Source organism: Plectropomus leopardus, chromosome 22 (genome assembly GCF_026936395.1).
Source record: "Plectropomus leopardus strain MGB_pleo_1.0 chromosome 22, ASM2693639v1, whole genome shotgun sequence".
In the NCBI taxonomy this organism is placed as follows: Eukaryota; Metazoa; Chordata; class Actinopteri; order Perciformes; family Serranidae; genus Plectropomus; species Plectropomus leopardus.
The window spans coordinates 16,372,522-16,397,996 of NC_142197.1; the positions used below are offsets into that span (position 1 = coordinate 16,372,522).

The window sequence follows — 25,475 nt, forward strand, 5'->3', positions numbered from 1 at the left end:
GTGTATGTGTGTGTGTGTGTGTGTGTGTGTGTGTGTGTGTGTGTGTGTGTGAGCATGTGTGTGTGTGTGTGTGTGTGTGTGTGTGTGTGTGTGTGTGTGTGTGTGTGTGTCATCGCTCGCCGGCCCATTGAGCGGGGCTTTGAGTGACGGGAGCTGGCCTTGTAATGGAACTCAATTCACTCCGCAAATAAAGAGGCCTTTGAACCACTGGTCCGAATATGGCAGGACACACACAAGCTCACACACACACACACACACACACTCACACACACCGCCTGTGGTCCACTTGCTAGGGGGTTTGGCTGGTAGGGAGGGGGGATTGCGGGGGTGAGGGGGTGTTCATGCTCGGCTGCACCCCTCCACCCCTCCTCACTCTCTCTTCCAGGAGCCACAGTGCAGCTAATTGAAGAGAAATGAGCGAGCGGAGGCTGATCTGATCTCAGCGAGCTGGTCCTCTGTGCCGCATCCGCGTAGCTCGCCAGAGCATGACCGATCTCCCGCTGAGCTCCACATCAGCAGCAGCAGCACACCCTGCCGACTGGATGTACCTCAATTATCAGTGTTCCCCTTGGTATCCACAACAGCAGCAGATGCTGACACTGTGGGCACGAGTTACTTTCTAAAACGACGCCACCAACAGATTTCATAAACCTCTGCTGTCTGATATTTAGTGGCGAAAAAATGATCACTTCTTTTTTTGTATCCATCTTTTGAGAAGGTTAGGGCACTGATTGCAAAGAAAAATGAAAAAAGGCTGAAAGAAACCAAATTTGGAGAAAAGCAGTGGTGGATGAAGTATTCAGAGCTTTTACCTGAGTAAAATTACCAATACTACAGTTTAAAAGTACTTCTTTACAAGTCCTGCAGTCAAAGTCTTACCTAAGTAAAAATACAAAAGTATTATCAAAACAAAATGTACTTAAAGTGCCAAAAAGTAAAAGTACTCATTGGGTGGAATGGCTCATTTTAGAATCTTTTGTATTACATAATTACAGTTATTGATAAATTATTACAAATTATAAATTGACAAAGTAACTAGTATCTAAGGTTTTATAATAAACTGAGTAAAAAGTATAATTCTATCCTAAATAAAAGGCTGCATAAAATAGAAGTACTCAAGGAAAGTTGAAGTATCTCAAATTTGTACCCACACAGTACTTGAGTAAATGTACTTAGTTACATTCCAACACTGGAGATAAGAGGGCTCTGAACAGTCCTTAAAACGTGTGAAGGGCTCTCTGTTCTCTGTAAATGTCCATTACTCCAGTTTCATAATTCAATATATGTTTAATGTAAAGCGTATTGTCCAGTCTTGGACAGTGTTTGTCAGAGATAAGGTTGCATCCTATTTTGATTAAGATTTGGAGCGCAATCTTTTTGGAATGGCAGGTATCTTGTATAAGACTGTTATGAAAAGTTTGGGAATTCAATAAAAGCAAGAAAAGACAGAGAATTTTAACTGTAAACATGCTGCTGTAATGCTTTTTCTCTGTTGCAGCTTTGGACAGTGAATATTGTTGTCGCCACATGTGAGTGACAGTCAGGCGGAGATTATTTCAAATTCAGATATGAGTTTTCTTCCAAAAAGTACTTCTTTGTGTGGAGCGTGTGTGCTGCCAGTTTTGAATGTCTCGGGTTTTTTTTCTTCTTGTTTGTATAAAGAGAGATAAATGTCTTTATTTAAGATAGCAGAGGAGAGTAGGAGCTAATGTGGCTGTCAAGAGAGATAGAGAGAGGTACAAATAGACAGAGAGAGAGAGATAGCAGTGACAGCATCTCTTCCTTGTCCATTTGCATAAACCAGCCTTTGTTTGACGCCGGTGGCCGGCAGCCAAGCACCAACAGAAGGACGGAAGTTAAACTAAAAAAAAAAAAAAAAAAAAAAAGGATGGTTCTCTTCCAGAAAAATCTTCCACCAGAAATAAATGATAACAATTATAACTATTCAAAAAAAAAAACAACAGAAAAAAACAACACATCAGTTACTTCTCGCTAAACAACCGTTCTGTTGCTCTTCAGAGAAGCGAATAACAATTCTGAGAAAACAAAACAGCGTCTTGGAGATTTGTATTAGCCGACATGAAAGTAATTGCGCTTTTGCAGGATGATTTTTGAGGAGAAAGATAGAGAGACAGAAAGAAGTGTTTATGAACATTGAAGCTCCTTCCAAATTGTGAATATTATGCTGTGTCTGTTGCTGTGGAAATACCGGCCAGAGACTGTTTTGTGTGATACAATGGTATTGCATAAATATTCCCGAGTATGTTCACACCATAGCAGCTCAAGCCATAATGCTTTTATTTAATTGGAAATTAATTAAATACATAAATAAGAATAGGCGAAACCTGTTTTTTTTTGTCTCCCACAGCAGTTATTGAATCAATTCATCTTTATTTGAGACTATTTTATAGCGTTTCCTGTGTGCGCCTTATTGTTGGTAAAAACATCGCAGGGGCACTAGACACTTCTGGCATGTCCCATCTGGCATGTAGCTTCACAAATCTCCCTCTCTCTCTTTTCCTTCTTCATCATCACTTTTTTTCACCTTGAGCGAGAGCCGGGCTCTCCGGCATGACCTCGATAGCCGGGAATGTTTTCCCTTTCTCCCACGATGCACCTGGAGGGGACATGGCCATCTCTGGGCCTGTCAGAGAGGCTGTTAGCGCTTCTCCCATGGGGTGAGGGAGGGGGTTGACAGTGAAGATGTCCCTCTCTGTCACACAAACAGAGGCCGGGCCACTAATGGCCTCTTCTTCCAGAGCTTTTTAGCCAGCATCTTCTTTTTTGTTTGTGCGCTCTCGAGTATTCATTTATTCATGTTGCCCCTTTCTCCCCCCCCCCTTTTTTTCTTTCCTCCTCCTTGTCTGTCTCTCTGATATCTCCTTCTGTCTGTCTCTCTACCTGTCTCTCTGACCTTGCAGCAGTTGTACGCAGCTCAGCTGGCGGCCATGCAGGTTTCCCCGGGGGCCAAGCAGCACGGAGGCAGCCTGCCACCACAAGCCAACCTGGGCACACATTCCCCACCCACCAACACACACTCACAGAGCGACAAGGGCCGCAGCTCCCCGCTACCAAACAAGACAAAGGTAAGACATCTGCAAGTGTGTGTGTGTGTGTGTGTGTGTGTGTGTGTGTGTGTGTGTGCGCGTTTAACATTAGAAATGCCAGATGTGAGAGTTGGCTCATAAGGCCAATATTAACCACTTTTTTGCTTTTTTTTAATGTCCAGAAATAAAATAAAATGAAAGGGCATTAAGTCTCTAATTAAATGATTTTGAAAATTTAGATTACCCACCAGATTGCAAAAGAACTCCTTCCTATCAGTCATTTCTATTATTGAGTCCCAAAAAGTCTTGTTTCATTTATTAAAATAAGTGAAAAAATCCACCACCTATTCATTGTTTCAATGCAACAACAACTTGTCACAAGTTTTGTCAAAACTGAACTTTCTTAATTCTGGCATGTTGGCCTGCCTCATTCTTTCGTATTTCAAGATAAAGAGACTCATTTCTTAAAAATTCCTGAAAAAAAGGGGACTTTTATTGAAAGCAAATTAAAATATTCTTACTCCGCCTGCAAATTCTTTCACTTTTTCAAAAGAAACATGATTTCTTTGGACTTAATTATAACCAGAAATGACTTTTTGCAGTTAAACTGTTAACACTTTGGCCTTTCTACTGTTACAACAGAGACTGAGTGAATGTCCGCCTGGACGAGTGTGTTTCACTGCAGTGCATGAACTGAAAAAGTGCACCCAAGCTTGTTTGAGGGTTGCATCCTGAATCTTTTTTCAATCAAACAAGTGTCCTACGAGTAACGGTCAGCTCCTCATACTAATGCCTTGGTACAACTCAACGAAACTCACAGTCAAATCAAACAGCACAACTTTATCACAAAACTCCAGCTGGTACACGGTCGCGGTAGATTTGAGGATGTATTGGTGTTTGTGCCGTTTTCTCGGCTGGCTGCGCAATAGGGGCGAGGGGGAGCCTTGTGTCCATCCAAGTGGAATTCTATGAATATCTGGTCAGCCGTTGGGACCCTGACTACCACCCCCACCCACCCATACACACACACAGAACCGCGACGCCCCCTGCTATCCTCTGTCCACCCCAGGAACCCCAACAAGTGTAGTGGTCAGTCAGAAATCAACAGAGACATTGACACACACCGGATCAGACTTTGAGTTGGACAACACTATCAAAATCCCAGTCTGTTGTAACACCACAACACCACATGAATCAAAGTTCCCCAACTTCTTTTCCTTTTTCTACCCTCCTTTTCATCTCCTTTCCTTTTATTTCCTCTCCTCACCTCCCCTCACCTCCCCTCTTCCTCTCCTTCACGCTTTCTTTTTCTTTGTTCTTGACCTATGCTTGTCCACAAACACACTTGCACGTTCCAGACTAGCTCATAGCAGAGATTAAAGCTTACATTTGACCCCGGGGCTTGCACCCCTTCGTCCTTGTCCATCAACCCCTCCCTACACCTCAATCACACACACAAACACCCACACACATCCAACCCCACACACACACTCGTCTTATTACCATATATATGGAGTTGGGCTGACAGGCAAGTGCTGCGGCCTGTGGTGGAGGGGGAGTGGGGAGCCGTAATGGCCTCCCCAGTCCAGCAGGAGTGGCAGACTGGGGAGTGGAACCTCATGGAACCCGACAGGCCCCATGGAGCCAAACTGCCCAATTGACCGCAGCACTGTTTTGGTGTTACTCCCGTGCACTGGCACTGCCTGTGAGCATGGAGAGACAAACTTTAGATAAGTGCTTTGTGGAATTTTAGAGAGATTTTTTGTTCTCTCTTTCTATTTCCTTTCTCTCTGTTTCTGTCTCTCAATCTGCTTTTTTCTTGATTTATTTCATTCAGGCTGACCACTGCAGCACCTCACTCATTCTTTCTAATACACTCTCCTTTCCCCTCTCTCTCTCTGTGTGAGTGACATGTATATTTCAGAGGTGTGCTCCCCCTGTGGGCTCTATCTCAGGTCTCTAGTCATTTAGAGACGCACTGCCTGCCTCTGCTCACAGCTGTTTGGACTCAGGCGCACACCGCTTAAGTGCTTTACCCTCGGGTGAGACACGGACACACACACCTGTGCGCGCAACCACACACACACACACACAAACAGGTGTTGAAGAAGACACCATGCCAAACAGCCCCCTCTCTCACACACACACACACACACATACACACACACACACACACACATACATACCAGTGCACAAATCACTGCAGCATACATGCAGCTCTCTTATATGCAAGAGTGGACCTTTAGATGTAGGCAGGCATGCATACACACTCATACAATAGTGCAGTTCAAATTATGCACCATATGTAGCTCATTCGCTGACATGCATCACTTACACACGCACTGGCCAAAAGTAACTAAGTACTCAAGTACTGTCCTTGTAAAAGACATTAAGATGTACTTTTCACATATTTTACCTTATGCTTCCACTCCAATTCTTTTCAAAGGGAATTCATTTACTTAAGGTCAATTTATGTTTTGTTTTTTTTTTCATTTCTGGATTTTTTATATAAATCAGGAGGACTTTTATTGTGACAGAAATCAAGACATTTCAGATCAGATCAGATCAGCGGTGATGAGATCAGCTGTTCAGTTATCTACTCATAGACTCAAACTTGAGGACACAAGATCTCATCAACACCTGAATTTAGAGAGGGGGCAGAGAATGATGTGAAACAAAAGAAAAAACAAAGGAGGAAGTTGAAGGCAGCCCTCCTTATTCTAATTGAGGACTCTCAAACCCCCCATTTCATGCGTGTCCGTTTCCTTTCAACACTGGCAGAGACACGCATGAAATGTACTACACCAATAATCGAATATAACACAATAATCATGAAGGAGCCATTCTTTTAAAAACATTACTTTTACTTTTGCCAGTTGAAGTACTGATTATGAAATTGTGACTTTAAGTTGCTGCAGCGTGTATTTACATGTTAATATTACTTCTTGTACTTAAGTAATGTCATTCTAAAACATAAGAGAATCAACAAAAGCCAACAAGCCCATCCTATTTAGAGAAAATTAAACAATTTGTCTAGACTGTCAAGGTGAAGTCATGTCTACACGCCTGCTTTCCCCCAAAAACAAATTAGTAAAAATGTGAAGTACTTGAGGAGTCAGTGTTTGAATTGACGCCACATACTGTATAAAACAGTGTCATATCTGCTTCCTCTGTGTCGCCTGCTGTCTGAGAGAATTAGATATGACAATATAATTAATAACCAAACAGTCACTTCTAGCTGGAAGGAAAGGGGAAGAGAGGAGCAAACAGAGAGAGGAGGAAAGACAGAGATGAAAGGAGAGAGGAACGTGTAAAGGTCTTGATATTGTAGCACAAGCACTTAACACACACACACACAGAAACCTGCCCAGGATAAACCGTAGCGGCACACACACACTTGTCCTGTTAATCGAACCATCAGCTCTAGTGATAAGATGCAGAACCCTGATGTCGCTTTCACATGTCGGCATCCACAGAAGTGAAATACAGCCCACACACACACACACACACATTATTTCTCCCCTCCTGCTTCCTCTCTGTCCCTCTGGCTCTTGTTGTCACTCTGCATGTTTTCTGTCTCAAAGCTGGAGACTGTTTCATCAGCCAAGAGAGACACAAAAGCAATTGTATTAATTCGAGATTCCAAGGCTTTCAGAGGCTTTAGAGGCCTCACGCACACAGACACACACACACACACACACACACACACACACTGTCATGAGATTTAGAGCTTGTTGAACAATGTCTCGCACTGACACACACACACACTCATAAACAAGTCCGTCCAAGCCTCTCAGCTCCACTGTCTAAACTAATTCCTCCACACTGGCATAATGCAGGTTGGCCACCTTCCCACCATAGGATTTGGCTTGGCGCAGAGAGGAAACTCCCCCCTCCTTCCATCCACTGTACAAGAGGCGGAGGCATTATCTATTTGTAATAAATATTCAAACGCGTTCCCAGCCAAAGCCCACCATAATATGGGTCAGGATTGAGAAGATCCCGCTCAGTTTTTCTCTCCTCCTTTCTCTCCTCTTCTTCTCCGGCCCATTGTCTCACTGAAGGCATCTTTGGGGGTCCTCCATCTATTTAGAAAGACCCCCCTAATGAAGGACAATCCGGTTAGGCCTCATCACATGCACACACACACAAAGTGGGGATCGCGCACACGCATAGGCACATACTCATGTAGGGGCTTAATTGGAAGGGCTTAATTGAGTTGTGAGGGGCTCATAAGGCTTAGTACGACTCAAGGAGTGGGAATCAGGGAAAGTCGGCCTTAATGAGTGGGTATACCACACACACACACACACACACATACGCATACACACACATACAGTACTTGCTCCCTTTTTGGATCCCACTGTATGCTGGATTCTACTCTGCCTAAGCAGCAATTAGACTAATGACCAGAAAATAAAGAAAAAAATGTCTTTATTCTATTCTCTGGTTTGAATGTAGCTACAATAGTACTACACCTGTAATGCTAAAGTTCCCTTTAATTCAGTTTTTAGAAATGGCTAATATATTACTGTGATGAAACAAAAAAATACAAACTGTATTCCTGAACCTCACAGACACCATTGTTGTGCATCTTTTCTGGCGGGCCCATTAAGCTGTCCCTTGCCCCCATGTTGTGTCTGCCTTTTAATTGCAGAGTTTTAATTACACAGAGTGGTCTGTGTACATCTGGCCCCTCGGCGATCTAATTCCTTCCTTCCTGTCATGTGACCCTCCGAGGCTCCCCCTTGATTGGATTAGGTCATCGGCAGGGGTGGTGTTGCCATGACAATTAACGTGATAACAGCCCTGGGCGTCGTGCGGTGGTCCACATGCCGATTCATTTAGGGGCTGTTACTTGTATCGGGGTTATTGCTGTGTGCAGGCATCCTTTGATTTAGATGGATGACAGAATTAATATTGTAAAGATATGACGTTTGGCATTGTGATACTTTAATATACTGTTGGCATCAGCAACATGGACCTCAAAAACAGCTAGTTAAAAGTTATTGATTGGTTGCAGGGGCTGAGTGTGTGCCTTTGATGCAGAGAGGGCTGCTTCGCTGTTCCCTCCACACATGTTCACAGCCATGACGGTCCCTTGTTTCTAATGGAGCAAGTGCACATTGAAGTGGCAGACAGTCCTCTGTTCTGTTCACTGTTTGATACATTGAGACGTCACCATGTCTTCAGACTCTCGCAGCTGTAAAGAGTCTCAGGGAGGTGTTATTCTTTGTGAGAGACAGAGAGAAGCATCCACTGTGGTTTTGAGAATGATTTCAAGGTGTGTCTTCCCCTCAGGTGTGTGATTGTTGCTCTTACAGCTGGCCTTGTTTGAAGCATGCAGAGGAGCAGCGTTTTCATGCATGATTACTGGAGCCTGCATGTGAAGTGTGCACATGCATGTGCATGAATCGACCTCGCCATGATAGGAAGTTGGTTATTTTGCATGTGAATGTCAGTGGTTTGCACCAAAATATATCAATATTTATTGTTGTCTGTGCTGCTATTTTTTATTTATTTTTTGCTTATGATGAGCTGTTTGGATACAGGCAGTGGCATGCACCTTGTCATCTGTCCCATCGCTGTGCATGGGCTCCCGTTTCATTAGTGCGTGTTAAAACCTCAATTGCGAATTGTCTCGGTGAGGAAAGGGGAGGGGTCCCACCCTTCCTCCCGCTTCCAAATTTCTACGGTGGTCACAGCAGGCGAAACTGTGCTGTTTTGGTTTTTGCAGGACAGTGAGGGTGCACAGCCACTGAACCTGTCGGCCAAGCCTAAGGCATCCGAGAGCAAGTCACCCAACTCCCCCCCAACTTCCCCACAGGTCCCTGCTGCTGCCGCTGCCGCCAAGCTGGGCCCTGCCGGCTCCATGAAGCACAGCATCGCCCCCTCCAGCATCGGAGGACCACCGACCAGAGTCAGCTCGATAGGTAAGTTGGCTTAAGTGTTCATCAACAATCAAAGGTAAATGAGACAGACAAATAAGACAGACATATAGACAACAACATAAAGCAGTTATAATGATGTATGTGGTGATTCAATGAGAGCAGAGATCCCACTTCCTCAAAAGAACTCCTTTCCCGTGACAATCCCGGAAGTAATGACTCCCGTCCTATCCCGTTAACTAACAAATAGCTGCTGACAAACTTCACATTACTAGCTAATTATTGTTATTATGATTCCTGTCCCACCTGCTACTGACTTTTATTCCTGTCCCATCCCAGTCATGTGATGAATGATGAGACTGATTCCCATCCCGCTAGAATTCTGCAGCAACCTGCCACTGGATTCCCCAAAAAATGTCAGCCTGCAATATCTAGCCTACTTCTAGACATCTGAATCATTACTTGCACATTCAATTTGTTTAGCATTTCAAAATTTAAATAGTTGTCGTATTCCGCTTGTTTTTGACTGTTTCTCTTAGCTGAAGAGACATTAGAAGAAGTGACAGAAAAACATCAACAAAGCTATACAGGCTCTTGTACCATTACATATTTATTAGTTTGATGTAAAAAAAACATTCATTTTATTGCCCCTGGCAACCGTTTCCATTTTATTTGGAGGTGATGATGCAGTGTTCCCTAAACTCAGCAATTAATTTGGTGAATACAGAATTATTATAATTACCAATATAAATAGTGGGCAAAACTACACGATTAAAGTTGTAATAACCCCTAGTTTTACTTTAAATGCACACACACTTATTCACAACATGTTGTACACTTTTATGATAAACAAATTGTTCCAATTATGACAATGTGCATCTTTAAGGGAAACAGTATGCAAGAATAGCTTTTCCCTTGTAGTGCTGCCATTGTTGCTAGAGCCAGTACCATAATCATACCCAGCCATATGCACACATACATGAAATATGACATAAATGAATCACTATTTTGTACTCTTAATCCATTTTTCACGCAACACTGATAGTTCAAATATTACACATATGTAACAGGCTATAATTAGTGTGTTTGTGTTTTTCTTCCGTGCCGCTATTTGCCTCGGGGCTGCTTCATTGTTATGTGTTTATTAGTGACTGAAAGAGACAGAGAGACATAGGAGCGAGGGGAAGGAGGGATGGAGAGAGAGAGAGAGAGAGAGAGAGATGGGGATTAGCACTTTTTTTCCTAGCGATGAAGCGGGGGAATAATAAAGAGAGGAGCGCATGACAGACAGGAGGTATCACCAATGAGATTAGACAAGCCTCTTACATGAGCCAGGACAGCGCAAACACCCAGCATTAATAACACAATGACAGCACACACACTCAAACACACACTCGAATGCACACAAAGGCTTCACACACACACACACACACACACACACACACACACACACAAACACAATCCTACCTCCTCCTCCTATGCAATAGCAGTTAGTCCTTTTTTTCTGACTTCTTGGCTAATCTCACTGTTTTTCAACAAATCGGGGATTTAATATCAGATTAGTGGATTTGCGGTCCCAGATGTTTTTTGTTCAGAAAAATGGATTACAGTGTTTAAAGTTTGTGTGTGATCCTCGCTGAATTATTTGTGCGTGGAGACCAGCATGTTTTGTATCCCAGTTATGTTGTGGTTCCATCTGTTGCCACACAGTGTAGCCCGGTCACCGGCACGTTCGTTATTGCAGTTCATAGTCGTATTAGGATTCCCGTTACAGGTTCAGAGGGGATAGAAGGGGCAGACAAATTGGAAACGAGTCTAGAGGCTGTCGTTTTGATGTGGGAGTGAGTGTGTGTGTGTGTGTGTGTCTGTGTTTGTGGGGATGTGTGGGCGGGTGGTACAGAGTATGAATTTGTGTTGAGGTTATTTAAATCCTGACAGGAACACACACGCAGTAGATGTAGTGGTAATTACTACATTCCTTGTGTTTTACAATAAAGAAAAAGGTAAAAACTTTGAAATTACAGCCCTTTTACTGCTGTACTTTACTACAAATGTAAGATAATTTATGTGAGTATTTCCATTTTTCTTTGCGGTTTATACTGAGGCTCATCAACATTTCAAAGGAAAATATTTACTTACCACCTCGAAAGTGTGGATGTAGTAAAGAAAAAGGTAAAAACCTGCACTTCAAAATTATAGGTTTTATATTCCTGGCAGTGGTCGAATGTAACTACTAGAAAGCCCATTTACTCTAGTGCTGTACTTCAGTACAGTTTTTATGTACTTTACATGAGTATATCCACTTTACTCTTGTTTAAACTTCCAGCCAACTACATTTAAGAGGAAAATATTTATTTCACCACATTTATCTGACAGCTTTAGTCACTTGTTACTTCACAAAGAGATTTTACATACAAAATGTATCGTTACTTTATAAAAAAAGGATGCATTTTTATTGACAAAACCACCTGAAAGTGTGGATGCAGTGGAAATTGGCAGGTTTTTTTCCCTAAATCATTGACGGTATGAGGTATGTTTTATGTTAGAGAAATAGGTAAAAACTCAACTAAAAAGTCTCACTTTGAAGTGACAGGTTTTATACTCATGGCAGTGGTAGAATATCACTATAGTACTGTACTTTAGTACAATTTTAAGGTTCTTTAAGTGAGTACTTCCATTTTACTCTTGTTTAAACTTCTGCTCAATTACATTTTCAGGCTCACAATTATTTTGGTCACTATTAAGATCACTATTATTTAATTCAATTACTTATTGACTAAAGGCTCCCTTTCTGTAATTTTGGCTCAAGGGGAACTTAACATGTAGCAACCTGACTGAGAGTACTTTTTATTTGTTTTATTTGTTTGTTTGAAATGGAATGAGGCACAGTAATTGTTTTAACTTGAATATCTAGTTTCATAATTGTTGGCAGCCAAAATCATAATTTAAATACAAATATTAGCCCGGGCCTTATTTACAGAGATGAAACTACCGGAAAGTATGTAAAGTATTTAAAATAACTTCTACCTCAACCAACAAATTGGACAGCTAGTTAACAAGGACATTTTTACATTAAAAGACAAAAAGATATATATACCTGGGAAAAGAGGTGATACATTTTAGTGACCTTAATAATAATTAAAAGCATGTAAATGAGTGCAAAGCAGATCTAATTGGCGTTATGCTATAGCAGTGTTTATGCTCACTAAGGGTTTTAGAATATCTGGGTCATATCTGCAGGTAAAAAGACGAATCGGCTCAGTAGCTTCACCTTCCTCTACATCCCTGTATGCGTCCGATTGAATTCCAGTTTGCCTGTCCCTGCTACTCCCCCCGCAGTTCACCTCTCTTTTTTTTTTTTACACCAACCAACCCAAAGGCGTGTTTCTATTTCTCCCTTACTTCATCCATCCATCCGTCCATTCATCTATCTACACATCTCAAACAAAACTGAAGGGCTGTCAGCGCTTGTAACTTCTACCACGATTACACATTTGTCTGTCATGAAACACTGCAGTTCCCCCTGACCTCCCTGGCCGAGTGTTTTTGTGGTCAAAAAGGTATTGCGCCTGTCTGTAGAGATTTGGCGCTCAGAGAGAGACAAAACTTGTGAGTGTAGAGTGAGCGACAAATAGAAAGAGAGAGCCCCCCCCTCCTCTTCTATCTGGGTCACATTCACTCGTCTGGATGGTTTGCATTGCTGTCAGTTTAAGCGAGTCTCACACACACTCATGAGCGCAAGAATATCTCCCCCCCCCCCCGCACTCCCTCCCTCTCTTTTGACTCCAGATTAAAATTGACTGCCACCCGACTCCACTGCCCTCTCTCCTGTCCTCTCCCCCCTCTTCCTCTCTCTCAACATCCACCCTCTTTTTTGGCCCCCGCTCGCATCCAGATTTTCCGGTTATGACTTCTGAAAGAGTTCACAGCTCTGTCATTACCAATCTGAAGCTGGTAATCTGGCCTGAGATGGCATTAGCGGTGCGGATTAACGCTGATAAAGGCCCCATAAGCCAGCCGCGGCTCTTTGTTAAGAGCTAACCCAGCTGATAGAGAGAGGCGATAGCGGCGCACACAGCCTCGCAAACACGCAGTCAGGGCAGATGCCTCATCGGCGACTAAGCTGCGGAAATAATACAAATAATAGGCGGCGAGGAGGAGCGGGGAGATCTGATCTTTGTTAGGTGGCAGGGCAGATGTTCTCTGCTGGGGAAATTAGCAGGACTTTTTAGTTGTAATAAAGAGTCATGTGGCCACCTCTCTTCAAAGTGAGGGTTCAGATTAAAAGAGGTGTGTGTGTGCGTGTGTGTGTGAGAGAGAGCAAGCAAGAGAGAGAGCTGAAAGGTGGGTGTTTTAATGGGATTTAAAGGTGATATCCAGGGATAGAAGTTCTGAGTGCTCATGTTTGTGTGGTTTTTTTTTTGTCTGTTTGTGTGTGTGTGTGTGTGTGTGTGTGTGTGTGTGTGTGTGTGTGTGTGTGTGTGTGTGTGTGTGTGTGTGTGTGTGTGTGTGTACGGCTGAGGGCAGGTGGTGGAGGCGGTGGGAAGCTTGTAGCAAGGCTAGCTAGGGGCACACTCTGACTCACACGCCCAGCTCGACAGTCAAGTGGTCAGTGTGTGAGTGTGTGTGAGAGAGCGAGGGAGATACAGAAAAAGAAAGAGAGCGACAGACACACACACACACACACACACACACACACACACACACACACACACACACACACACAAATGCCCTGGCAAATGCCCCTCATCAAGTGTATGTTAATGTCTTTACCTCATGGTTCAGGGGAAGATTTATTCTGGATGAAAACCTCCTGCCATCTTCAAAAACAAACACACACATGCTCTCATTATTTTTAAATACACTTAAGGTACAAACACAGTAGATAAATGAATTAATCTTCCGTCCCCTCTCTGCATCCCCATCTGTGTCTCAGCAGACTTGTTGTCGTCGCTTTCTTCAACCGCCTACCTGAACGACCATGAGGCGGTGACCAAGGCCTTTGCTGAGGCCCGGCAGATGAAGGAGCAGCTGAAGAGAGAGCAGCAGGTCCTGGACGCCAAGGTCGCCGCCGTCAGCAACCTCAGCCTCAACAATGGTCGCTCGGACAAGGTAAACCACTTTAAATCACGTCTGTTGAACGGCGTGTGGTGCCATATTGTGCTGTAACCTTAGCAACAGGCAGCACAGTGTGACAACTGCCCCCGAAGCATTAGAGGCAAAAAAAATTCAAGGATTTCTGATATTTTTCACTTTCTTGAGGTTAACAGCAAATAGCATTTCTTCACATTAAAAGCTAGAGCATAAAGCAACACTTATTTGCCACAAGCAGCAGTGATATTTTCTTTTTATGAGATTTTATGGTTTTATGAGTTCAATCTCAGTTCATAACAACAGAAGTTCAAAAAATCAACTGTCACTTTATGACATATATTTTTTTTGATGTATTACACATTAAATGTAAAGGTCCACATTAGTATCTTAAAGACCATTTGTTTAAGTCTTAAATTATTATTTTGCCCTTTAGGGTGAAAATAAATGCTGAAATACAGTCTTTATAAATTCATTTCTTTCTTGTGTTTTATGATTTTTTTATGGTAAATGACTCCCACTCACCAATAGCGTCAAATAAAGGAAATGTTTGGAATATCTCAAGAAAAAAAATACAACCGATTCAAAGGTCTAAATTCATAAATTCTCCCAAAAACGTTTAAAAAAAAAAAAGTCATCTCAAGCTGTACCGTCTCATTGTCAGTATGTAATAATTTGTCTTGCCATATGCCATCCCTACTGCACCATGTAGGAGGTAAATCGGTGTACAATGCGCTCGCTGAAATGTGTTGAAGCTAAACAGGGCCAGATAAGGTAAAACCAGAGGCGTCTTGGAGGTAATGAGTGTGTCTGTGAGGCGCACTGCAGGGCTACTTGCGTGTGTGTGTGTGTGTGTTTGTGTGCGTACGTGTGTGGCAGAGCGGAGCGTTGGGGAGACGGTAATGTGAAGTGACGGCGCCGGCTCCTCGGCAGCGTGGCTAAATTGCGGTTATTTGTTAAACACATTGGGAGTCAGCTGGTGCACGCACATGCACACACACACACACTTACAAAGCAACAGTGTGCTTGAAGCATCTGCACCGCTGACATTCAACAGCTCTATCTGTCTCTTTCTCTTTCTTCCTTTTTTTTTCACTCTCTCATCTAATGTGTTTCAAACAGTCAAGCCCACACTGATTTATGTATTAACCCAGGTTTTTTTTATTTTTTTATTTTGTACACATTTAGACAGAGAGTAGATTGTATTATAATGTAGATACAGTAGAAAGGATTCAGTCTAATAGCCAATTAGATTCACACCAGGGAAAGGACTTGGGAGAGAGAGGGAACATCAGGAAATTTAGCTGTTTTTCAGGAGCATATTTTACAGCTTGTTCCACACATTCAGTGCATTAGATGGAGATATTTAGCTGTTTTACTCCACTGCAGGGGATAATAAAATACTAGGCATAAATTTAGTATATCATTTTTGTCATTTCTTGTTAAGTTGCTGTATGTTGTCATAAAATAATTTAGTGAAATGAGGTGAAAAATCACATTTTACCTCAATTACTTCTCTGTTATAATGGTAGCAATTTTGATTTTTATCATCCTTAATACAGAAATTCTTATTAAAGCTAATAATAAGAGTACGTGTTAAGAATTTCTAGCATGAAGCGTTTTATACTTTTTAAAAATCTGATATGACAAGTCTTTTTTTTAATGTAAAATCCTGTAATTTCAGAACACTTTTTGGGAAAATCGTCATTGTTTCTCAGCTTCCATAGCCACGCGCTCCACGCCGACTCCTTCCTCGGCCCTTTGGCTTTGTGCTGCATGAGTGTGAAGCCGGCGAGCTCTCGGCATACAACAGTGTCATCTCTGACACACTCAGAGGATTAGTTTTGTCGCTACTTTGTGTCTTGGCTCCAATGTCAGCCATTCAATCCACTTTTCTCATGTACTGAACTGAGGCTTAATGTCAGACTAGGCTGTCATCCACTCCGTCTCCCAGCTCATCTCTGTCTCACACACACATTCACACACAGCAAAAAACCCTTTTGTAACAGCATATTAAAATCTAAAAGTGTGAGACACATTTTTTTCCCTTCATCGAGGCTTGAATGAGGCTGATCATTTGTGTGAAATGAGGAAAATTCTTAAAATATTTCAGATTTACATACAAAATGACTAAATCAGTTCAACCCCACTGGCAGATTATTGTTCATTTATTAAAAGATAATCAACTCAAAATAAAATACTTTTTAAATGGCTTGCAAATAAACAAATAAAGCACATTTCCGCAGCCTCTGCCGTGCATTCTCCCTCTCCCCTCTCGGTCTTTTTAGCCATATTTATTCCAATCTGGGGGGGAAATTATCTCTAACAATTAAACTCTGCTGGACTAAAAACAGAGAAAATGCATTTCATTATCATTCTGCCCTCCTCCCATCCAGCCAGCCAGCTCGCCAGGGTCACATGTAAATGGAGAGGGACACTTTTTGGAAGGTTGTTTTAGAAGACGACAGTGTTTTGGGTAGCGCTCCTAATCGTATAATTAAACTGTAAAATGCTGGCGCTGGTGCACTGCGGTGTGTGTGTACTTGCGAGTGTGTGTGTGTTCGTCGACAGCAAGGTTCCAGCACAGAGTGTGCCGGCTGCTTGCATTAAGCATGTAAATGCTCAGTAAATCAGCCTTTTATTGGTTGTAATAAATACCCAGGGGGCCGTGCGGCGTGGCCTCGCTCTCGTCCGCGCTGCACTCTCCAGTTCTCTCTCTCTCTAATGCGTCGACCCTCGGGGGCCTCTGCGAGAGAGAGGCAAGCCGCTGCACTCCACTCTCGCAGGTGGCTGCCAGGAGTCGCTACACACACACACAAACACACATACGCATATTTACACACATATAATATACAATATACACAAAACACAGTAAACATCCAAATAGGACTAAATGTAATCAACATTCTTGCACATGCAAACATACACACAGATGTGTGTTCAAGCATGGAGGCGTGCAGCACTAACAATTTGCTATTAACATTAACATTTCCACAAATTTACATAGAAACAGACCAAAACACAAACTTTCTATCTGTGAAATCGCTGCTGTTGTTCATCATGTTTCTTTGTCTGGATCCACTGATAAAAATAACTTTTATGAAGTGATTTATTTCAGGTCAGAGGGGAAAATGACTGAGATTCCTTCCTTGATTTCAAACTTTCAAAATGATGTTCTTGAGGACAAATTGGGTTGAAGCCAACAAACATCTAATTTGATTTCTATAGTTGATTAAAATGTAGATTTGTGACATGACGCAATTATATAACTATAAAATAAGTAATATCAGAGATAAAAACTTGAAGGAAGCCAATAAAATCTATTTAAAATCAGCAATTAAAAAAAGGAAATTAGACACATTTCAGCATCACTACGGGTCTGTGGTTTCACTCATTCATATATTCACACTTACTGACTCACTCTGACTGACCGACTGCATCTGTGACCTGTTTATGTTGTTTAGGACAAGGCTGCCTTGGAGAGTCTGAGTCAACAGTTGAAGCAGCAGGCGGAGGACAAGTTCAGCCACGCCATGCTGGACTTCACCATGAGCGGAGACTCTGATGGTAGGGACACACACAAGAACACTCACATGGGGATGGATTTCAGAGTTAAGCGTTAGATGCTCAAATTTCATGGGAGAAGACCTCAAACCCCTCATTTCATAAATTCTGCCCCTAATGTTAAAATAAAACCTTTGGACACATACACGTCTGCAGTCATTTAGTTGACAAAAAGTGTGGGATTTTTTAAATTGAAAAGGGGTTGGAAAATGTGAATCTTTTTACTTTTCGGAGTTTAATTTTGACACATTTCAAAAGTTCAGTGTGGGAAACTTTTTTGAGATTATGTAATTATATACTGTATATTTCTGTGTTTACATTGTCATATGAAAAACATTTTGCCAAACCTTCAACTTTTCACGAACGAATAAAGATTACAACCTCTTCAGCTTTTTCATATCCTGAATTATTTAATGTATACTTAGTTTTTCTATGCTTTACTTAGCTTAAGAAGTAAAAAAATAATTCTCAGCCTATCAAGGAACATGTAATCTTTTCGTTTCAATCTGAATTTTTATTTTTTTTAAATTCCAAACTTGAGGAAATTTGCTTATGTTTGTTGTAGTTGGAATTTTCTGTGAAACATCTACTTCATGCCTGTATTTTTTTTTTCTGCGTTTGATTTTCATCTGCTGCTCCTCACGTTGATCTTCATGCCCTCCTCCTCCTCAGGCTCCCCCAGCGTGTCAGACTCCAGAATATTTCGGGAGGCTCGAGGTCGTGGCAGCGCCGAGCCGCACATCAAGCGGCCGATGAACGCCTTCATGGTTTGGGCCAAGGACGAGAGGAGAAAGATCCTCCAGGCCTTCCCTGACATGCACAACTCCAACATCAGCAAGATTCTCGGTAAAGCACACACACGTACATACACACACACACACACACACACACACACACACACACGATGCTCTGACTGACAGGAGGCTCTGCACCTTCACCTAACCCACTACAACCCATGTGAAAGGAAGATGCATGTACGACGGATTCTATTTCCCACTTTCTCAAACACGCGCAGTGATTTCATTACAAGCGGTGGCATTGTGTAAGCGGCTGTTAATGAACGGCTGGGGAGAGCACGGCTCCGACAAATGATGATATAATTCATTATGCATTAAACAAGCAGCGCGAGGCCGCCTGACATTTCCCCCGGACCGCCGGGATCGGCCCTGACATTTTAAAGAGCTCCTAAGCGTTTTATAACACAGGGAAATCTGGTTTTAATAAGCCCCCCTCTCTCGATTGCTAACAGATCGCAGAACAGAGAGAGAAAGACAGAGAGCGAGAACAGCCAAGTGCTGACAGCTTTTACCCATTAAACATACAGTAGTCAAGTGCAAATTCAGACCAGATATGAAACACACAGGGGAAGACATGCCCAAGATTACACCCACACACACGCACACACACACACGCAGGAGACTGGTTCTACAAATCTACGAGCAGAAACTGAGCTAAGAGAGATGACAGCAGGTTAAAGGAAGTCATCATTAGTTTAGATAAGTACCTGTGGTTCTCACTGCACTACTCATGATCCTATTTTTCCTTTTTTTTCTTTTTTGTTGCAGGTTAAACTTTGACTGTTATCTGTGTGTTTTTCTACACTTGAGTGTGTAAATGTGTCGGGATGCACATGTGATGTAGGCTCACGCGTGCTGCATGGGTGATGTCATTGATCTTAAAGCCAACCTACACGCTCAATTTAAATCATTTTTTCAAGCGGATTCTTATCATTTTCCTTCTAAATAACGCCCTAATTTAATGATTTATTTTTATGTGTACTTCTTCAGTTTTCCAAAGCGATGCAGTACGTAACTGATCATTATCATCATTATTAATTCGTCGTTGTCCAGGCTCACGCTGGAAAGCCATGACCAACCTGGAGAAGCAGCCCTACTACGAGGAGCAGGCTCGTCTCAGCAAGCAGCATCTGGAAAAATACCCAGACTACAAGTACAAGCCACGGCCCAAACGCACCTGCCTGGTGGACGGCAAGAAGCTGCGCATTGGCGAGTACAAGGCCATCATGAGGTCTCGCAGACAGGAAATGAGACAGTACTTCAGTGTGGGGTAAGGGTTCTGAAAATAGCTAATAGTTTTTCTTCTTCAATAGAATTTAGTATTTAATTTTTATCATCTGATTAGCACATAAAGTATTTATTTTTTCAACTTCATTTAAATTAATTAGAATTATTTTTTTTTAATGTTCCACACTCTTAGAGCATGTGTTTATATTTGTTTTTATGTTGTTGATGTAAATGTTCAATGAATCAACACCAAGAATATGGTTTGAAATAATTTCTTTTTTGTCTATTTTTAAAAAAAACTCTTTTCTTCTTGGTTGGTTTTACTTAATTTTTTTCGTTAAACATCAGGTTTAAGTTCTAAGTAAGTCTTTGAATGATGTATTTGATGTTGTTGTTTACTTTTTCTTAAGAGTATTTTACCTGCATTTGTGAAGAAAACATTGTTTTTTCACATACCTCTAGTGAATGAAGAATCCAAAAAGCCAAACGTACTTCATTAATTGTAATAAAAGGGGACCATATTTAGCAATAGCAAATTTATGAGAAAACATCCAATAGAAAGCATCTATTTTTTTCAACAACATGGCCCCTTCTGCTGAAGCACGACTTTTCTACGATAGAGAAGCACTTATCAACATCAGGAAAGGTTGTGTGAGGTTTTGGACTGAATGCAGCAGACTGCAAAAAGATCCCCACAAACGGCATCCACCGAGTGGCCAGTCAGACCAGAGGGGAGAAACGAAACCGAAAGCGCTGGACAAAGAGAGGGAGGAGGGCCGATATCAGGGCAAGGCTGACTCGACATGGACCGAGAACTGTTCCTCTACCAAGCCTTCCTCTGGCTAATGTCCGGTCACTGGAGAAGAAAGTGGATGAGATGAGATTGAGGCTCACTCAGCGAGGGGAAATCAGAGACTGCTCTGCACACATCTTCACAGAGACATGGTTAACCCCTAACATCCTGGATCAAGCTGTTGCATTGGATGGGCTGACTTTGTTGGGAGCCATAAGGACACAAGACTCTGATGCAAATTCAAAAAATGCACTGCAGGATTTGAATGATGCCATCAGCAGCAGCATGCCCAAACAACCGGATCGAATCTTCATAGGAGCTGCGGTTTTTAAATTAACTCATCCTTCAACTCCAAAAATGTAGAAAAATGTCCTTGTAGGATCAAGGACAAATATCCGCCTTCTACCTTCTTCAAACTCTTACACAACTCCTGCAGTATAATCCAAGTCTCATTTATCCAGTCGTATGCTCATTACTTTCCAAACATGTATTTTCACTCAAATGTTACCATATAAAACACTTATGCCCACAAGTAGTGCCCCATGAGTGTGCAAGAACATGTGCATGCATATGAGCTCAGCTTGAGCATATTTGATTTATCATTTGTTTCAACTGGATAAATTAAACTTGGATTGTACTCCATGAGTTGCATGAGAGTTTATAAACAGCTGTTTTGATATAGTTTTGCTGTTGTTAAACGTGGACCCTGATTACTTGAACTCATAAAGAATTTCAGGTTTTTTGGATTCTTCATTCACTGTGGAGGCATGTGAGAAAAAAAAGTTTTCTTCAAAAATTAAAGGTAACACAGGCTGAGTAATTGATATACAAATGGTCATTTTGCAGGTAAAGTAACTTCCTGAACCAGGCTATCTTGATCTAAACTCAAAGACAGTGGTTCCCAGCATGGGATGATTCAGTGATATGGAATTTTGCTGCACAAAACAATGTTAATTTTTTCAGACTTTCCTCCTATCTCTGCTTTTTTTCTTGTGAATTACATGAGCATGCTACCTGTCTTCAGACTGCTAAACAATATTCAAAGAAAAAAAAAAACTGCCTGAGAGAGAGTCACAACCAGTAGACAAATTAGCATATAAATATGCCTTAGTTTTAAAAGAATAGTTTGACCTTTTCAGGAAATGTGCTTCTTTGCTTTTTGTTGAGAGTTAAGTTACAAGATCATTATCACTCTAACATCTGTAAAGTAAATATGAGGCCACAGCCAGCAGCTGGTAAGCTTAGTTTAGCGTCAAGACCTGAAACAGTAGGAAACAGCAGATTTTTTTTGCACTTGGAAAGATTATCTGTTAAAATGTTATTTTGAAACTGTCACCACAGCTCAAATGCTGCCTCTCATGTACTGAAATGTTTGTTGTGTGTGTGTTATAGGCAGCAGGGCCAGCTGCCCTTGTCCTCTGCAGGCGTGGTTTACCCAGGTGCCCTGTCCATGGCAGGGATGCCCTCACCCCAGATGCCCTCAGAGCACTCCAGCATGTCCAGCAGCCCGGAGCCCAACGCAAACCACCACCAGAACACCCACATGGCCGGCCTGAAGGGGGACGAGCCACGAATCAAGGAGGAGGAGCTACGGCTGGACGACAGCAACGGCGACGTGTACGACGACTTCGACTACGAGGACGAAGAGGCAGATTACACCAGCGACAATGAGAACCACATCACCCAATAGGACGGTGCCACAGTCCCCTAATTATAAGCCAATCACAGCTGGTTAATCCCACACAATCCCAAAACCCACCAATCAGGAAGAAAACTTTCTCTTTTTGCCAATCACCTTGAGTCCCAATCTCACAACTCTCCATCTCCCCATCCTGACTAACACGGACTCTTTTAATAGAGCCAAGCCCCTCCCACTGGAGTCCTGATACCAGCATCTGATCAATCAACTGAAGCACAGGACCTGTCACTCACACTGACTGTTACACAAACTGGAGTCTGGGAGGAAGAGACGACCAAGCCAGCCTCCGACGCTTGCTGAGGAATATTCAAGTACTACTGCAAGACTTTGAGTGTAATGCCACGAGTGAGGAGAAATAAAAATCACACTCAGAAAACAACCTTTTAGACCCGTTTGTAGAAACAAAAGGAGACGTTTTAAAATGAAAGACGGATCAGTGGACCTGTCCAAGGCTAACAGATGACACTTTAAGATGGCGGACCTGTTTATTATCAAGAGACACTTTTAAAAAAAAAAAACAGCTTTTTTTGTTCTTTGGTTCTATAATATTCTCACTCAGGTACACGGTGCCAATAAGTGGCTTGTGAATGTGATTTGTTGTTTTTGTGCTACAAGTTTGAATAATAATAGAAAAAAGAGACATTTCTTTTTTCCCCCCTTTTGTTGTAAAGCACCTGAAAGACATCAGACATGTTTATTTTTAACAAAAACATATCTTTTCTTCGACCTCGCAGTGTGCTGTCAGCGGTTCCCCCCTCGATTTTTCTCTGTGTTTTTGTGACCGCCCGCTCCCCTTCCCCTAATTTGGAATCCAATGGGACGGTCCAGCCAGGACTGACCGGTACAGCGTGGACTGTCCCACTTTGAGGGATTTTCAGGGGGGAGAACAGGAGTCTCTCTGGCGTCACGGAGCAGAAACGAAAGCACTGTGTTGTGAGACAATCCACCAGTTTTCTTCTCGCTCCGTCCCTCTATCTCGATCTTGTCCGGGGCAAAACATCAGTAGCTTGAGTGTGTGTCGGTGTGTGATGCGTGTACTCGTGTGAAATCTCATTGTCAGTGTGAGAAAAATGCTAGGATACAGAAAGACGGGCTTACACTGCTGCTGTTATTTACTGTACCACACACACACATACACACACTCACACACACAACTGTTGTTCTGTCCCTCAGTGTTTTCTTATTCCCTCCAATCAACATCGTCCTGCTGTCCCTAGTGGGCGGAGCTGAGCTGAAGCAGCCAGTCAGTGTTTCTGTTTGTATTTGAATACTGTATTTTATTATTTTTCTTCAAACTGCCTCTAGTCTAATAATATTATTAACAATAATTATAAGGATGGTCAGCGTTTCCTAAGTTTAGTAAGTTATGTACAGTATAATTTATTTTTCTCCTCTTTATCGGGTTTTTATGACCATATGAAACTATGACAGTCAATGAAACATTATTCTATTTAGCTGGTAGGTATTTAGATCTAAACAAAAGTTGTCATTTTACCTTGCTTTGTTTTCTTTTGTTCCCTTCTTTTTTGATGCGTTCGTTTTGTATTAATCCTCCGGACGGGCAGGCAGGCGGCGTAAGTTAGGACAGCGAGCTGGACTGACAGACTCGACGCCGGCCCTCCTCCGAGCTGAAGACATAACCTTTTCACAATGTCCAAACCCATTTCTAAAAAGCACTCAGACTCTGAGAAAAAGAAGAACATGAATTTTTTTTATTGTTATTATAATTTTATTTGTAATGGTTATTATAATGTATAATGTGAAGTTTCCTATCTTTTATTTTGCCTTTTTTTTTTTAATAAGTTTTATCACTTTTTGGAAACTGTTTTCTGTGAACAAAGAGTCCCGTCCCCGTTTACTAGTTCTGGCTGCCTCACAGACACACAGTGGAACATCTCTGGCTTGGATCCACACACACATACATGCACAAACACACACGCACACACACACACATTTTAAATGAAGAGATTATCATGACAACCAAACGAATCCTATGCTGTCCTTTTTCTGTTTTATGAAATCTAGTGTTCTAGATTTAAAATCCTGTACATATATTTTGTTTGTTTCTAATCATAGGAAAGCAGTGTTTACTGGGATCCACCGAGGTGTTCCACTGTCTCCGTGTGTGTGAGACGACCAGGCGTATCTATAGTATCTTTAAAGTCACTTCTCATCAGGAGCCCTTTGCTTTGTTTGAGCTCCACGCGATGCTACAGGAGCCATGACTACTCTTCAGGTGTGTTGTCACATAGTGATCCCCACAATCATTCTCTCGCTGTAGATGTTCGCTCCACGCCACATAATGAGCCTCTGGGTCTTAATTTTGCTGTATAGTCACCCCTGCTATCGCACCATGGTTTAACCCGATGCTGGAGACAGGGGACTAAGTGGATCAATCCATTTTTTAGGGTATCAGGTGGGTGGGTGGGACATTATTAATCATCCCTGCTGGCAAGGTCTGACCCCATATCAAGACAATGAAAATGATGATGATGATGATATTATTTAAGACAATCAAAGTCATGAGTGGAGCTCAAAACAAAGTGAGAATTATTACAAGTAAAAAAAAAAAGTATCTTACCATCTCAACTTGAAAAATCAAGAAAGATAATTATGTAAATATAACATAGAGTTATAGATTTATATTTTGTTCATAACACAGTGTAATATAAGTTGTATATTTCTTTTTTCTCTCCCTACTGTCTCTTTTATTGATGTTATCCATGCCACAGAAAAGCAGGAGTCGCAGTACTCTCACACAAAAAAATGAAGAAAAATATCAAAGAAATAAAGAAAAACAGGAAAAAAAAAAAGCCGTGGGCTGCCACCACCATCTGTTCTAAGTTCACTTTTTTTTCAGTATTACTGCCAGACAAGGCTCTAATAAAGACAGCAATGTGTTCGGTAAAAAAACTTGTGCTGGTCCTGGTCACTTCTTTCCTCCACACATACATTCACACAATGGTTTTTACAGCTCCAACATATTCACATAAACACACAAAGATACACTGCCATGGCCTTAATATGCAAGAATATTATCGATGGAGAGACTTGTTTATATGATGTTAACAAAGACAAAAAATAAATACATATGCACAAACTGTTAAACTGATGATAGCCACACAGGATTTTTTTTTTCAAGGAGGGGCACAGGGTACACCAATATTTAGAACGTGCATTTGCCCCCCCTCCCCCAATAAAAGACTAGCTCAGGTTTTATTTTAACAAACATATTCTACATATATTGGTGTACGAAAATTCAGAGAATGCAGAGAATGGGGGATTAGGGTTAGGGTTTGTTGAAAACAAATTTACACCCTTGGAAATATAAATCCAGTTTTCAAGGTTTCGTTTCAACATAACATGTTG

General features: G+C 41.8%; 1 protein-coding gene across 8 annotated transcripts in view; it reads left to right on the forward strand.

The window, feature by feature from the left end:
* The window catches only part of sox5 (SRY-box transcription factor 5), a 106,231-nt gene extending 81,212 nt beyond the window's left edge, over nucleotides 1-25,019 (forward strand). For 4 of the 8 annotated variants that reach the window (XM_042511195.2, XM_042511192.2, XM_042511197.2 and 1 more), the window contains 7 exons: nucleotides 2,922-3,086; nucleotides 8,785-8,980; nucleotides 13,872-14,047; nucleotides 17,491-17,593; nucleotides 18,263-18,436; nucleotides 19,441-19,657; nucleotides 21,800-25,019. In XM_042511195.2, coding sequence (XP_042367129.1) covers nucleotides 2,922-3,086; nucleotides 8,785-8,980; nucleotides 13,872-14,047; nucleotides 17,491-17,593; nucleotides 18,263-18,436; nucleotides 19,441-19,657; nucleotides 21,800-22,097 — 1,329 coding nt within the window. In that variant the 3' untranslated portion in view covers nucleotides 22,098-25,019. The remainder of the gene's footprint in view (nucleotides 1-2,921; nucleotides 3,087-8,784; nucleotides 8,981-13,871; nucleotides 14,048-17,490; nucleotides 17,594-18,262; nucleotides 18,437-19,440; nucleotides 19,658-21,799) is intronic. The other 4 variants (XM_042511200.2, XM_042511193.2, XM_042511198.2 and 1 more) reach the window with 3 other exon arrangements.
* The last annotated feature ends 456 nt before the right edge of the window (nucleotides 25,020-25,475 follow it).